At 50.2% G+C, this 16,185-nt stretch overlaps 1 protein-coding gene and 1 long non-coding RNA gene across 6 annotated transcripts in view; one reads left to right on the forward strand and one right to left on the reverse strand.

Annotated features, from left to right (window-relative positions):
• GAB1 (GRB2 associated binding protein 1) overlaps nucleotides 1-13,307 on the reverse strand; it is a 114,725-nt gene extending 101,418 nt beyond the window's left edge. The window contains exon 1 of one of the 5 annotated variants that reach the window (XM_072755177.1): nucleotides 12,750-13,307. In XM_072755177.1, the coding sequence (XP_072611278.1) occupies nucleotides 12,750-12,821 (72 nt within the window). In that variant the 5' untranslated portion in view covers nucleotides 12,822-13,307. Of the gene's footprint in view, nucleotides 1-2,452; nucleotides 2,707-5,061; nucleotides 6,497-12,749 lie in introns of those variants that run through there. The other 4 variants (XM_072755166.1, XM_072755170.1, XM_072755176.1 and 1 more) reach the window with 4 other exon arrangements.
• A 328-nt stretch (nucleotides 13,308-13,635) lies between these two features.
• LOC112911652 (uncharacterized) overlaps nucleotides 13,636-16,185 on the forward strand; it is a 38,755-nt gene continuing 36,205 nt past the window's right edge. Inside the window, exon 1 of the long non-coding RNA XR_012000910.1 lies at nucleotides 13,636-13,851. This is a non-coding gene — a long non-coding RNA (uncharacterized lncRNA). The remainder of the gene's footprint in view (nucleotides 13,852-16,185) is intronic.

Below are 16,185 nucleotides of genomic sequence, written 5' to 3' on the forward strand. Positions count from 1 at the left end.
AAGGTGGTCAGTCAGTTAAGGGTCTGCCTTCAGCTCAGGGCATGATCCCTGGGTCCTGAGAATTTAGCTCTGCAGCAGGCTCCCTGCCCAGCGGGTGTCTGCCTCTCCCTCCCCCTGCCCCACACTTGTGCTCCCTCCCTCTCCCTTTCTCTCTCCCTCTCCCTCACTCTTGCTCTCTTTCCCTCAAATAAATGAAAATCTAAAAAAAAAAAAAAAAAACACCAAAAACCCAAAAAACAAAAACCTAGCCAAGCCATTACAAAAGAGACATATAATAAAATAACTGAGTAGGCCCAAAGTATTTTTTATGCCTATTTATCAGAGCCAATGTATCTATCAGGCATGGGGGCACTATGCGAGGGCCCATGAGACTTTTAGGAGCCCATAAAAAGTGTTTTTATATTAATTTCTTTTAAAATTAGGATAAAAATGGCTATAATAATGACGACACCAACTTGGAACATATTCATCTTTATACTGACACAGTTGCAAAATATAATTTTTGTTCTTTTTTTGGTAGAGGAAGGGGAGCCCATGAAAGCAAAAGTACCTAAAGTTCACAAAAGTTCCCGTATGGCCCTGCCACGTGAAGGAGCAGTAAGCAATTAAAACAAGCATGTATGATCAGGGGTGACGGGCGCCGTGCTTCGCAAATGGAAGAGCATAAAGAGAGGCTAAAACAGAGGCTGGCAGCCCACTCTGTGGACGTGTGAGACTGCTGGGAGGCTTCGGGGGCAGAGAACAAGCAGAAGTTAGCCTGGTTGTGAAGGCAGACGGGAGGACCAAAAACTCCTGAAGAGCAGAGCACGGGCAAAGGCCAGAGGGACAGACCACACGGCCAGACTGGACTGTGGACGGTCAGCACAGCTGAAACCCAGGGCCCAAGTGAGAGGCAGCAACAAGGACAATGGGAGGCACACACAGGGGCGGGCCCCCATCAAAAGGGCCTGGCAAGCTGAGAGAAGAGGTCTGGGCATCCCGAAGGGCAAAGGAACTGCTGCAGAGCAGCTACAAACTGGGGAGCGATGTGTGCAGACCTGTGTTTCCAAAGGCCATTCTGGCTGCTTTAATGAAGACAGCAGGGGGAGTGGAGAAATGGAAGGAGAGAGGCCACTGGCTCCTGCAGCAATCCAGAAGAAAGGCAGAGGCATCTTAGGTAGTACGATCAATCGATCAACGCAAGAGGTATTTGTGGTTTGGTATTTTTTAAGAAAGATCATGCAGGAGCATGCAGCGGGGGTGGGGCAGCGGGGAGGAAGGCCAGGAACGGGGTGAGAACTGAGGCCGGCTTCATGCCCAGTGCAGAGCCCCACACCGGGGCTTGATCCCATGACCCTGAAATCATGACCTGAACAGAAATCAAGAGTCAGGCGCTTAACCGACTGAGCCACCGAGGCGCCCCTCAAGAGATATTTGGGAGGTAAAACAACAGGATTTGTCACTGAGTATGAAGAACGAGGGAGGAACAACACAGAACCCTCTGGCTCCAGCAACAGGACAATGGGCTTGGTGTAGCGACTGAATGACTGAGGGAACAATGAGAGGATCCGGTACAGGGAGGGGGTGAGAAGGTCGGCTGTGGATGCGCAGAGTCTGGGCTGCTGTGGGGAATCTAATTAGTTCTGAATCTAAGCAGTCAGACCTGTGGACTGAGATAACGCCCTGGAACCATCAGTGTATATTTCAGGGCCATGTAAGATCCAGAGATGAGCTTTAAAGGTTAGAAAACATGCAAAATTATCTTTAACAGTTGTGGGTAAGTTTGTAAGAATTCTGCAGAAAGTGAGAGCCCAGACCTTTTATCAAATTTTCAAAGGGGTTCATGAACCCACGAAGGATGAAGAGCCACTAACGGCCTGCGAGGAGAGAAGAGGTCATCCAGGGCTGGCCCCAGAATGCTGAAGAACTCCCACACATAAGGAGAGACCAGAGCCGGTATCAGAAAAGCACAGGAAAGAAGATTCTGAAAAGAAGGACCGGTCATCTGTCCATCACTGTAGTCAGAAGCGCCATGAAAAGGAAGACCTAAAAAGTTCAAATCTAGTTCTGTTAGATCTGGCGGCCAGGAGGTCACTGGGGACCTCAGAGGGAAGTGTTAGGTAAGGGTAGTGGGAAGGGACACAGGCTCTCCTGCATTATGAAATGCACAGCAGGTGGAGGCAGCAGAGCGCACAAAACCCACTCAAGGGTCTTCTGGCTGGGGGTGCCTGGCTGGCTCAGTCAGTAGAGCATGCTACTCTTGATCTCAGGGTTGTGAGTTCAAGCTCCACATTAGGTGTGGAGCCTACCAAAAAAAAAAAAAAGAGTCGGGCTAGGAAAGGAGAATAGAAAGAGTCTGACTTTGAAAACGGAATCCACTATAAGGTACCAGTGAGAAAACTAAACACTTTCATTAAGCCTTCGCAGAGTCCATGAATTCACCTCCTTCTACTAAATTCTTCTAGAGTCTTACCTCAAACATCACTGATTAAAATATAATTTGCAGTACTAAGTGCATCCTCTGTAGCATATAAACTCCCAAAAGATGGAGGCAGTGCCCTCTTGGTCCTCTTCTTCTCAGTTCTTGACAGTACCTGTTCACAGCAGGCATCCCCTCAGTCACCTGAAGGATGTGACCCAAGGGGTAAGAAGATCTGGCTCTCAGAACAGCTGGTCAGTGTGTACGACCTGGGACAAATCAATTAGTATTCCAGGGGCTAATTCTCACTCCCTGTAAAACAAGGAGGTTGGATTCTTGACGAGGAAAGAAGGATATTTGTGTAATTGGAAAAGATACTCAATAGAGCAATTGTTTTGGGAATGCAAATCATAGAAAAACAGGATAAAAAGCCAAAGGCCTCCAAACAACACGTGGAAAAAAAAATGGGTTAGAAGCATCGAAAAACACTGAACTACGTGACTTATAATTCTAGGCTTAAAATTCTATAATTATCTGGTCATGTTGTTCGAGAGATCATGCACGGTATCACACAGTACCTTTAGACGCCAAGAATAAAAGCCATCTTTGTCCTCTGGAAATTAATATCCTATTACAAACGCCAAAGAATGATCACTAAAGCCGTAATTTTCTTTGTAAACAGATCATGTGTATATACCTCCTACTGTGTATACTGTGGGTCATTATGAAAATCATCTAGAAAAAATATATTAAATATAAAAACATATTAGGCTTGCTTTTCCTTTTCTGACTATTTACTTGAAGTGAAGGAAAAGAAGAAAGGGAATACTGTTCAATAGCACCAGTTTAATTTTGCACCCTGTTCTTCGGAGATCAATGACCTATATACCTAGTGAAGATTACTCAGAAGGCTTTGGTTTTATGTAACAGCATCACTAGGATCAAATTACCTTCCTAAATACTTTGCATTCTTACTAGTTCAGTACTTCCTTTTACCTTTTCTCAACACCTCAAACATCTAAACCTGGAACTGTCAGGGAGAACTTGTAAAATCCTAATACTCCCAAACCACTTTGGGGTCAATCCTGACTTTGCCAGAGGGAAGGGGGCTCAAATAATACCTCCTCGACCGACTGAGGTGATCATCCCTCTTCAAGTTCTACCTAACGCCACTGGAATTCAAAACACTGGAGGCAGCATTTTACCAAGTGTTCCCCTTTCAAGAGTGGAAGGTTAAAACTTCTCTGCCGCTAATCGATGGGTCATCCCTCCAGCCAGAAGCACGTCCATCGTGGCTGCTGTGACTCTGGCCACAGCACTAATGGGAACGTGTGGTGGACTGGGATTGAGAAAGCACACCAGGTACTTAATTCTTTAATCAGGTAGTCATCTCAGGGAGGAGTTCTGCTGCTCGGAAAGTGGCCTGACCACATTTCCCAATACAGGAGTAACTAAAAACTGAATTTCAAGAGAGGAAAACAATCTACATGCTGGGTGGAACAGTATTATTCCGGACCTTGATTGCCACATTACAGGGACAGAAATAACTGCCCCCTTCCAGAGAAAAGATGAAAGAACGCGTGTGTAAGGATTCTGACACAAAAAGTCTGTGATACCTGTGGCTAGGCTTACATTACAGAGAAAGAAATGAAAACAAAGAGAAAAGAGCAAGAGGGGTAGACAGAGATCCACGAGACAAACAGTGCTTTTGCCTCTCTCCCGCGTAAAAAAAAAAAGTCAGCAAGCAAAATGTTATAGCAACTGGCCAACTGATGCATTAGAAACAAAAAATAAAGGGGTGCCCGGTGGGCTTAGTCAGCAGAGCATGCAACTCTTGATCTCCAGGTTATGAGTTCGAGCCTCACACTGGGTTTGGAAACTACTAAAAATAAATAAACTAAAAACAAAACAAAAATAAAAACAAGAACAGATGGCGTTCTTAACGTTCTCTTGATAGCTAATGTCCTATGTCCTCATTACACAAAAGCAAACCTTGACTAAAATTCTATTTATCTGCTTATTTCATGTATAACAGCGAAAAATATCTGTAGGCAAATAACAAATATCCAATTCAACCAAGCAACAGGAAAGTAATGTACAAAGCTGTGAGGTCAACTGACATTTTTCCCTTTTCAGACCACAGGATAGATGCCCTCCTCTGACTTTTCTCTTGAAATGTAATGTTTTCTTTTTCCACGTGTGGTATTCTTAAAGAATGTATAAAACTGTTTTCAAAAAAAATTTAAACTACACTAGTCAAAGAAAAATAAAGAAGGGAAAAGAAAAACAATGAACAGGATAGTTAAAGCAAAGTTTAATATTTTTCTTCCTTTAAAAAAAAATGACCTAAGATTTTTACACTGAAAAGAAATATTTGGGCTCTCCGTATATTGTTTTTAATTCATGGAACAATGTAGCCATTTGTTTTTTTCCTTTTAGGACATTTTTTTTTTCTTTTTGAACACATAGGGAATTATCTGGGCCAAGTATGAATTCAAAGTAAAAGGTTGAGAGAAAAAAGAAATACCACTATAAGAAAAACTCATGGAATTTGGCATTCGTTCCAGTCTATGAAAATAAAACTCAGTTCAGAAATATGATAAAAATTTCTGAAATACATAGAAAGAACAATTAAAAGGTAGAAAGAATTTAAGATAACTCACATTTTCCCTTCTAGAAGCTCTATCTCTTTGCAACTTACACCTTCACGTGCAGTTTACATATAGCAGCTCTGCTAAAAACAACCACATGGAAAATTTTTGTTCCAGATAATACTGCAGGACAGGGCTTGGCAGCCACAAGCTGTAATCAGAACGCCTCAAGAGCTAATGTAACAGAGATAACAGCCAAGCACGCACCCGGTGCGCAGCGTGAACTGTTCTTCACAAAGCAGGCAGGGAGAGGGTCAGAAGCGGTAACGAGAATTATTCTCTTCGGTTAGGAGAGCTTTGCGCCTGTGAAGCGGAGGACGGCGGAAAACAGAAGAGCATCTCTCTTGCATTTCAGAGTCAAGGTGCTTACACGCCCAAGCCTGAACAGCGCAGGGCCCGGGGCTGCTCCCAGGCGCTCCACAGGCCCACCGCCCGCCACCACTCAGGCCTCCCCAGTAGGCCGCGGAAGAGGCTACTTATTTAATGGATGTGGAAATCCACGGTACAAAGAACCACTTTTCCCCAGGAGTAATCTACAGAAGAAAAGGAGGCTAATTTTACTTGTGCTTGTAGCCAAAGAGGGGACAATAAAGAGACCTGTGACTTGATAAGTTTCCTGTACTCAAGTCCACAGCCGGAGATAAAGGGAGTCACAGAAATATCGCGACTTCAAGCCAAAGTTCAAATGGCAAACTCAGATGGAAGCTCGAAGTTGGTGGAAATTAGCCCCCATGTTAATCTGAGGAATGTGAGATGAGAGGAAGCCTCCACCAGCAGTCAGAGGGGTTCAACGGGACCCCGAGGTTCCTGGCGCGCACGCAGCTGGGCTAAGACGGCCTCCAAGGCCCAAAATAAGCCACTAGCCCAAGGCAGCGCAGCCCGCGGAACGCAGCAGCAAGGGAATCAAAGGCTCTTTTATTCTCCCTCCCACCAGAACATGCTCCCTCTCTGCTGTAAACGAACTGCTTGCCAAAATGAATTATTTAGCTCAAAACAGACATAAAGAAATCTTAAATAACACATGTCCCTTGGAATTTTAATAAGTTCAGGTGACCCAACGAGTCGTGTTGTTTGTTTCTTGTCTGACACGTAACATTCCCTTGTGGCCAGGTTCCCGGCAGGAGCACTGTGTCAAGGCAGAAACAGAAACTTCTCAAACTCGGCGTTACCGCTGACATCCATGCTCCACGCTTGAAACGGAGGTGTTCCGAGGCTGCTCTCTTCCAAGGAGGTCTAAACTCAACACGAAGTCTTTGTTCCTCCTGTAAAGCCAGGCTTCCCTGAGGATTCGCCATTCCTGCCAGCAGCACCTCAGTTCTTCCAAGAACAGAGCCGGAAAAGTCTTTTGTGAATCCTCCCCTGGCAGCCCCCTTCCACTCCCCTCTCTATCTGAACTCCTCAGCAATTACTGTCTGAATCAGTCATCTGGCAAGGAATCACACACGACTTCACAACACACGTCTTGTAAAACAATTTAAAGGTAGGTGCCTGTGCCTTTACAGCTTGTCTTCACAAATAGATTAGAACCTCCTTGAGGGCAGGGAGGGGGCCTTTCCCTGCACTGTATTCCACACATGACACATTGCAAGAGCTCCAGAAATACCAGTTGGTTTATTCAGTCAACAGATACCTGCACCACTTCTATCCTGAGCTGGGCACTGCTCTGGGTGCTGGGGACACCACAACACCATGGCACCCAGAGCAGCAACTCCACAGCCCAGTGCTCAGTGAGCCTGGGTTCTGCTAAGGCAAGCTCAGGAGGGTCCCCAAAGAACTCTGCTTAAGCAGTTCTTAATATGTTCACTTAACTGTTTAAAATGAGCATGAAAGTAAAATTTATTTCCCAAGAAAAGAGGCCTATTGAGAAGCTTCTCCCTCTGCCTCTCACTTCCAAGGAAATATCTAAGGAATGTGAAGCCGCAATAGAGTTTAGAATCTAAATCTGCACACCCCTTCCCCATTTTACAGATAAGGAAACTGAGGGTCAGAATGGTCCAAGTATCCTGTAGATAATGGCAAAGTCAAGTTGAATCCCAGGTCCTGACACTCAGTCCAGGGTTCCTTCCACAGCAGCACAATTTAGTTCAAATCCTTCAAAAATAAAGTATTAGTCTACCTGCTGTGATGTCCCTTCTCCTGTGTTAGTTTCTGTAAGAAAATTAGGAGTGATGGCCCTTAATGCTTTGAATCTATCACCTCTTAAACTTTCTCAATCTGCAAATCATTGAGATCTTACCTACATATTTTTCATGTTGACTACAAAATATGGAATTCTACTGGGGTATCTGGGCTGGCTCAGTCAGAAAAGCATGCGACTCCTGATCTCAGGGTCATGAGCTGGAGCCCCACGTTGGGTGTACAGATTACTGAAAATAAACTTAAAAAATATATATATATATGAAATTTTATTTAGACATAAAAAAGTTCTTTGTTGTTTTCTTTCTTTCATATTTTTAAAGCAGATTTAATAATGGCAGAATACATGGAAATAACCAATTCAGCTGTCAACCAGATTATCCAAGCATAACTCTTGTCATATTACTGTCTTTTGTTCAAAGATATCTTTTTACAAATTTAAAACCAAATTTTCAAAACAGCAGAATTCTAAAACTATCTTCCAAACCGATACAACTTCCAAATGATAATTTTATTTTAAAAATTTAATTTATTTATTCATGACAGACACAGAGAGAGAAGGGCAGAGACACAGGCAGAGGGAGAAGCAGGCTCCATGCAGGGAGCCCGACACAGGACTCGATCCCAGGACCCCAGGGTCACAGCCTGGACTGAAGGTGGCGCTAAACCGCTGAACCACCCAGGGATCCCCCCACGTGATCATTTTAAATCCAAAAAAACAACCATCAGATTTAGGAATTCATCAAATTTTACATGGAGAGTTTTATACTCTTAAGTCCAGGCACAATGAAAGAATCAACTATCATTACCTATCTTGAAGGCTTACTGTAATTGGTAGCTGATGATCTTTGTTAACAGAAACAGTGTCCCTGCTACATGAGAAAGGTAAAAAGAAAACATTAAAAATTTGAATGGAATGTTTACTATCCTGAAGTTTTCAAGAAAAAAATTCCTTCAAGTCACTGTAAGCAAAAGCTTCAGAGTCCCTTGATTGCTACTGGTAACTGCATGCATGCAGAAAGTCCAGACTTTCTTTCAGACATCACAGGCCCATTTGCTGTGGTGACACTATACACAGAGACCTAATGCTCAGCACAGACTCCAGGCTGTCCTGGAATAAAGGGATGCTGCTAACTCTGCCTGCTTCCCTCCTTCTCCTCTACGTAAGATGTCAGGTGCCCGCCCAGAAGAAGAGGCTATCTCTGTTCCCAAGCCCATTTCCAAAATCAGGGGCATGTTCTGGAAGTCCGGACAAAAACCATCCTATTAACTGACAGCTGAGAGTAGAGTTCAAGCTAGGTGCAGACTGCACACCCAAGAACTGGCCGAGGTCTTGCTCCCAGGCTGGCTGGCAGCTAGCAGGCCACCTTGGTGTGGCCTCAGAAGCAGGTTCTCCTGCGGAGATGGCACACCTGCCCACTGCTGACAGCTGGGCTCTGGAGGAGCCCAAACTTGGTGTCCAGACTTGAGGCAGGCCATAGGGAAGCTCCTCCTGCAGAGATATGGTGAGAGCCAGCTGGCTTGAATGAATCCTTTGTTTTCAGACTTACATTTTATCTTAGTTGAAATTCCAAGTCCTGATGAAAATCCCACCATTACTTCAAATGGCTGATTTATGTTTAAATACTCTTTAAAAATCCGAGCACCACCGTTGAGTGCATGCTATCAAAAGTTTACTTGTTTTCTGTAACCTGAGTGACGGTGATCTGTATATGTTTCTACTCCAGTCCTTAAGTAAAAAAGCAGCTGTTTAATACATAACACAGAACAAAAACCAAAGCACAGTAGTAACAAAACTGAAAGAAAGCATGAATGTTTTTACCTTCACTTTAAGTAGACTTCAAAAAATTCACAGAAAAAAAAATTCACAGAAGATGAAACACATACAAGAGGCTCTTACCCTTTTGCAAATAAATATAGAAAAGAGTAAAAAGAGATGACAAGGCTAGGGAATCTATGCGCTAATCCAGGCTTTCCCTTTCTCTCCCTCTTTTTTATGTTCCTTTTACTCTCTTTGGAAAATTTAAGAATCGCTTTCATACCAAATGAAAACACTAGTGTGCAAAGAACACAATGCTGTGTGAGTTGACTATGAAACAATAAACATAAAATGGATTTGTAAACGGAATGCGCTGGGGCCATAACATGAGATGACTTTAAAGATAAAAACTAAAACAATTTTTTGTCACATAAAAGCCCTTAAGTATCATCTTAATCAACGTTTGGACTACCCTATAAATACCGTAAACAGTGAGACAACTGTCAAAATCCCATGAGCCAAATGCTCCCCAAAAGAATCAATGCTCAAACTCCCTGATGTCTCGTTTAACAATTACAGTACCGCTCATCCAAGATATCTATTCACAGCAAATCCATTCATTAAAAATCATTATGAAGCAACATTTTGCCTATTGGATGGCCAACAATGTTTCCTTTTACCTTTTATTTTCATAAAGATTTTACATGAGACAAGAATATGAAACGCATGCACATATGCGTCTTTGAGGGTCAAAGCTGCTTTAGCAAAAACAATCTGAATTTGATACCACGGCCTAAAGACCAATAAATCCAGAAATGTCAAAAACTTCTAGGCAACAACATGACAGCTAAACAGGCCTCATTTTAAATTATAACACTCTAGTCTTCTGCGACCCCTTAAATTCTGGTAGTCACTCTCCTTGCACACTGTCTTCCTGGGCCAGCTCTGTACGTAAAGAAAACACTGGTGCTCAGCCAGCAAGAAAAGCCCCACCTCCACCCAGCTGTTCGGCATATCCTTCCCCCTGTTGAAAACATAACTTAGGAAGCCCACTCTCTCTCTAAAGTATCCCCGTGGTTTCAGACTACGTTGAGCTTGCTCCTCAAAACATCTATTAAAAAAATAAATAACAGCTTGGGCACACAGTCTGAAACCACTTTATGCTGGTTCACTTGTTCCCGTATTCTTGTCTCATTTTCCCAAAGACTCAGAAAGCTGTTTCTTCAGCACCACACCTCATCCCCAGCTTGCTTCTTCCCTGCATCCTCAACTAACCTCCATAGACTCCTGGAAAGTCATCATCTGAAAGGAGCTTTAAAGATGATTTAGTCTGAGCTCGACTTGAAATGAACTAGGTCAGAGTTCATATAAAAGTTCACATAAAAGGTTAGTACTTTTTATAGTCCAGTCAGGCAGATCTGGGTTCAAGTTCTGTCTGCGGCACAATCTGGTTACAGAAACTGCCTTCTCGTCTGTGAAGCAGACGTAGCACCTATCTCATAAACCTGTTGTAATGATCGAATGAAATAATACACATTCCTTTATTTGGGACTTTTCATTTTCTTGGTCCTTGCTAAGACCATCTTTTTGGCTGATTCTCTTCCTCGGTTATACCACATTAACTTGTGAGCCCAAGAGCCAGGCTTCTCTCCTACGGGTATTTTCTAATCTTAGGGGGGTCTAGGCTAGTGCTAGGTATCTTTTGAGAGACCCAACCAACCATCTGAAAGAATCCATCACGCCCCTATAACCACCACCTGTGTTGGCAAACCTACCGACCTGCAGTTTCTTCCAAGGACCTACCGAGGTCTACGGGATTCCGAAGATGCGCCTCTGAAAACAAATGCGCCTACCTGCCCCCGTCCTCTCCTCACACACACACAACATTCTTTATAGAAGAACTAAATGAACCACTGTCTCCCAGAAACGTTGAAATAAAGTTAGTTAGCACCTTTACCAGAACGTTCAGGAAGCTGTGATAAGAGACAGGATTTGAAAGGGGCCAACATTTCTGGAGAAGTCTTTTTAGGATGTGCGGCATCAAGTTCTTGAATGAGAATTACGTGTGCGACCGATGCCGGCAGAGAGTGAACCAGAAACTCACGGCGAGTCCACGCGCTAAACTCTGCACTTCACTATCCAAGGACTGACTCATAAAATCAACGTGGATTCTACCACTGGGTGTAGACCCCCTCGGACAAGAGGCCAGTTTCATGGGAGGTGCGGGCCCCCAAGAGTAAATCTGTATCCAAGGAGGCATATATTCGCTTTTGAAAACACATTTCACTAAAAAACCATTGGCTCCATATGCCGGGACAAATGTGCCATTTCTCCTTTGCAGAGGGCAAAGCCAAAGGGTCAGCGGGTGAGGGAGGGGAAGGTTCTGGGCCCTGAGGAGGGCGGCGGCGGGGACGGGCGGGTGAGGGAGGGGAAGGTTCTGGGCCCTGAGGAGGGTGACAGCGGGGACGGGCGGGTGAGGGAGGGGAAGGTTCTGGGCCCCGAGGAGGGTGACAGCGGGGACGGGCGGGTGAGGGAGGGGAAGGTTCTGGGCCCTGAGGAGGGCGACAGCGGGGACGGGCGGGTGAGGGAGGGGAAGGTTCTGGGCCCTGAGGAGGGCGGCGGCGGGGACGGGCGGGTGAGGGAGGGGAAGGTTCTGGGCCCTGAGGAGGGCGACAGCGGGGACGGGCGGGTGAGGGAGGGGAAGGTTCTGGGCCCTGAGGAAGGTTCTGGGCCCTGAGGAGGGCGGCGGCGGGAACCAGTGGGTGAGGGAGGGGAAGGTTCTGGGCCCCGAGGAGGGTGACAGCGGGGACGGGCGGGTGAGGGAGGGGAAGGTTCTGGGCCCTGAGGAGGGCGACAGCGGGGACGGGCGGGTGAGGGAGGGGAAGGTCTGGGCCCTGAGGAGGGCAACAGCGGGGACGGGCGGGTGAGGGAGGGGAAGGTCTGAGCCCTGAGGAAGGTTCTGGGCCCTGAGGAGGGCGGCGGCGGGGACCCGCGGGTGAGGGAGGGGAAGGTTCTGGGCCCTGAGGAAGGTTCTGGGCCCCGAGGAGGGTGACAGCGGGGACGGGCGGGTGAGGGAGGGGAAGGTCTGGGCCCTGAGGAGGGCGACAGCGGGGACGGGCGGGTGAGGGAGGGGAAGGTTCTGGGCCCTGAGGAGGGCGCGGGCGGCAAGGCTGGTTCTTTCCAGGAATGTTCTCGGAGCAGCTGAAACAGCGCAGCACCTACTCCGCAGGTTGTGTCGGTGCCGCCGACGCCGCGTCCGGATCCCGGCGGCCTGGGCGAGACCGTCCGACGCGGAGACCCCGCGGCCTCGGCTGCCCCCCCCCCGCTGGAGAGCGCGCCCGAGGCGCCCAAACGCCCGCAGCCCGGCCCCCCCGACGGCCCTGGAGGCGGACGCCTAGACGCCCGGCCGCCCCTCGGTCCCGGTCCCCTCCGCCCCTCGGTCCCCTCCGCCCCTCGGTCCCCTCCGCCCCTCGGTCCCGGTCCCCTCCGCCCCTCGGTCCCCGTCCCCTCCGCCCCCCCCCCCGTCCCCAAGGCCGCCGCCCTCGTCCCCCGCGGGTCTGCGACGCCGGTTCCGCGGCCGTCCGAGCTCCGCGGGCCTGGGCTGCGGTCCGGGCGGGGGGCAGCGGGCGGGGGCGCCCCCTCGGGTCTGCCCCCAGGGGGTGAGAGCGGCGGCAGGTCGGGGGGTCCGGGCGCCCCGGGGCCGTCGGGACGCGAGGCGCTGGGCTGCGGGCGGGGGCCGGGGCCGCGGCCGGGCCGGGGTCGGGGCGGGGCGGGGCGGGGGCCCGGGCGGCGCCGCCGCACTTACGTAGCGCTTCAGCTTCTTCTCCGGCGGGGACTTGCGGAGCCAGCCCGAGCAGACCACCTCGCCGCCGCTCATGGTGCGCGCCGCCCGCGGGACCTCGGCGGCCCGAGGCGGCGGGGCGGGCGGGGCGCGTGCGGGGCGGGGGCGGGGGCGGGGGCCGGGGCCGCGGGGCCGGGGCTGCGGGGCCTCGTCAGCGCGCCCGTCCCGCCGGCGCCCGGAGCGCTCCTGCCCGCGGACCCGGGCTCGGCCGCGCGCGCTCCGCCCCCGGAACGGGCCTCCCCGGGCGCCGGCCCAGGACGCCGCCGCCCGCGCTCCCCCGCGCCCGCGGCCCGGCCCCAGCGGCGCCCCCCGGCTCGGCCCCCGGCTCGGCTGCGCCCGGCGTCGGGAGGCGGAGGCCCGGGGCGGCGGCAGGCGGCGGGGCAGGTCCGGGGGCGGCGGGGGCGGGGGCGGCGGCGGGCGGGGCGCGGGGCAGGGTCCGGCGCGTCGCGCTCTCGGGGGCTCCCGGCGGCTCCCGGCGGCTCCCGGCGGCTCCCGTCCGCGGCCCGGGCGCTGCAGACTTTCTGAGAAACTCCGCCGCCGCACTCGCGGCCACAACAAGGGCCGGGGGCGGAGGGAGCGGCGGGGCGGGCGGGGGGCGGCGTCCGAGAGGCACCCTGGGATGTGTAGTCCGGGCGGCCGCGCGGGCCCTGGGCGGCGGGGGGCGGCGGCAGCGGCGCGTCCAGCCCGCGGGGGGGCCGAGCCCGGGGGGCGGGGGGCGGGATGCGGGGGCCGGCGCGGGGGGGCGGCCGGGGGCGGGGCCTGGCGGGGGGAGGGGCGACCCGGGGCTGCGGGCCGGGGCGGACGCGGGGGGCTGAGGGCCGTGTGGGCGGGGGCGGCGCTTCGGCCCGGGCCCCCGGCTGCGGCGCCCCCCGCGGCCCCCCCCCGCGGCCCCCCCCCGCGGGGCGGCTGCTCGCGGACCCCCCGGAGCGCGGTGTCGGCCCCGAGGCTCTGCCCGCGCGCGCCCGGCGGGGGCGGCACCCGGTCCGCAGCCCCGCGCTGCCCTGTCGTGGAAACGCTTTTTCCCGTTGGTTTCTGGAAAACCAAGGCCCAGGACGGTCCTCACGAGGTAACAGACTCAGGGAAAGTCTGAGAGCGTCGGCGGGGAGCTGCCGGGCCGCGCGCCGCTAGCGCAGCCTTCGCCTCCCGGCGGCCCCGGGACCCGGCCGCGCCCCCCCCGCCGCGAACCCGGGGCCCGCCGAGCGCCCGCCGCCGCGACGCGGTGCCCGACGGAAGCGCGGGTGAGGCGGAGAGCGCCCGGGGTCGCGGGGCCGAGGCGGCCCTGAGGCGTGTACGCGGAGGTGCCGCGGTGGTGGGGACCGCCCGGACCGGGGCAGACGGAACCAGCGACCGGCGGGACTTGCTTTTCTTGGAATCTCAGGGCTCGGAACGCGCGATTGTCACCAGGCCGGCTCGTCCCGAGTGTGTGAACGCACGTTTGCCGCTTCTCCCGCAGGAAGCGGGTCTGTGCCGAGTCGGAAGCGTTTGTGATTGACGTGAGATCAGTTCACTCTTGGCTTGAGAAGAGTTATCGCTATCTGCACTGAGAAAGTCTTTTCAACGGAAAATTGTAATGGGCTTTGTACTGCTTAGCTTCTGCGAGTTCCAGTAATCTTTTCTTTATTTCAGATAAAGGATTCGATTATCTCATTTCCATGAGATAGGAGAATACTTGAAGAAATCTTTAAGTATTTTCCCCTTCAGCTGTGCTGTTTTAGAATTGCATTTCTATTGTTTTATTATTTATTTTATTTATACATGAGAGAGAGAGAGAGAGAGAGGCAGAGACACAGGCAGAGGGAGAAGCAGGCTCCACGCAGGGAGCCCGACGTGGGACTCGATACCGATCCCGGGACCCCGGGGTCACGCCCTGAGCTGAAGGCAGGAGCTCAGCCGGGAGCCACTCAGGCGCCCCTAGATTTGTATTTCTGGAGATCAAATAAGGGGCGAGGAGAGGTTGAAGGTAGATACATCTTCATGTATTTACTTTAGAAAGGAAATTTGCATTATTTTAACGCATACCATCTTAGATTATCTGTTAAATCACATTTTATATTCATAAATTAAAGCATATCCCGGAAAAAGTTATCCCAACTAAGAATCTTGAGTTTCATTCATACAACAAATACTTATGGAATATCCTATGTCCAAGTCCCAGAGGACCTGGGATCCAATAGGGAGAAAAGTCAGACCTCTTCTAGAATCCCTCTCTCCTGGAGAAACACATTTTACAGGTAATTAGCCCTGTAACTTCTACAGTACAGTCATGTGTGGTGTGAAATGGTATGAAAGAAAAATAGAGTCTTATCTGGGCATATAACTGGAGGATCTACCCCTGGGAAGAGAATGGATGGGTTGGGATAGACTTCCCTGAAGAAAAGACTTCAAAAGGAGATCCTCAGGTTGAGTGCAGTTAGCCTGGCAAAGTAGCAGAGAACATTCCAGACGGGAGCTACTAGGCACACAAGTCCTCAATCTGGAAGGACCTGAACGAAGGCAGCAGTGAGGCAAGTGAGAGGGACGTTGCACTGGGTGAGGTTACAGACAAGGGACAGCTTGCACAGATGCTTGCCGATTAGGGTTGAAATGTTTTCTTGCAGCAAATGATCATATCGTTTCCTGTGGTTCAAATCACCTCAAACAATCGCTGCTATGGACTTTGTCGTTTACCTCCAGCATCCTCCTTTAACCACATGTCTTCCAACTTGATCTCTGAAGATCTTCTATGTAATCTTCTTAATAGCTTTTCTAGCCTATTAACGCTTTGCTCTCTCGTGATCCATCAGAGCTCTCCTTTCTCCACTTCCCCCTTGTCCAGTTTAAATTCCATGGTCCGTATTTTTAATGACGTGGTCCCAACTCACAAAACCCAATTCTGGATGAGCCCAACTCTACTTTCCTCTGCATCCACACAACCAAGTGGAGGGAATCACCCAACAGGGTAAGTGGCATCACCATAAATTCATGTTCCAAGACCTCAAATAGATCCTCAACTATCTGTAGGGGCAAGTCTTAGTTTTCTGGACTCTAAAACTTATACAGTTTGCAGAGTCCTTTTAAAGAAAAAGAATATACAATTACAAATATAAAATTAGGATGAATATGTATTCAGAGTGAAGAAATAAAAGACAGACATATTTACTGGAGCCGTGGAGATACAGGCGCGTTTCTTTTGAAATCTTTATGGTGATTTACCAGAGCCCTTACACGTACATGCCACCTGAGTGCATCCTGGCTTCCCCTCCCACAAGGACTCTCCACCTCTTCCAGCAGTTCCTACTCCCATGGGAGACCTGTGCTAAAGCTTCATTAGCTTTATGGATGTCCCTGCTACCTGGTAGTTCCACTTCCTTTATCTGGACAGTGCAGTAGCCTACTCCCTGCAATAACTTGTCTTTTTTTT

Source organism: Vulpes vulpes, chromosome 4, assembly GCF_048418805.1.
Source record: "Vulpes vulpes isolate BD-2025 chromosome 4, VulVul3, whole genome shotgun sequence".
NCBI lineage: Eukaryota > Metazoa > Chordata > Mammalia > Carnivora > Canidae > Vulpes > Vulpes vulpes.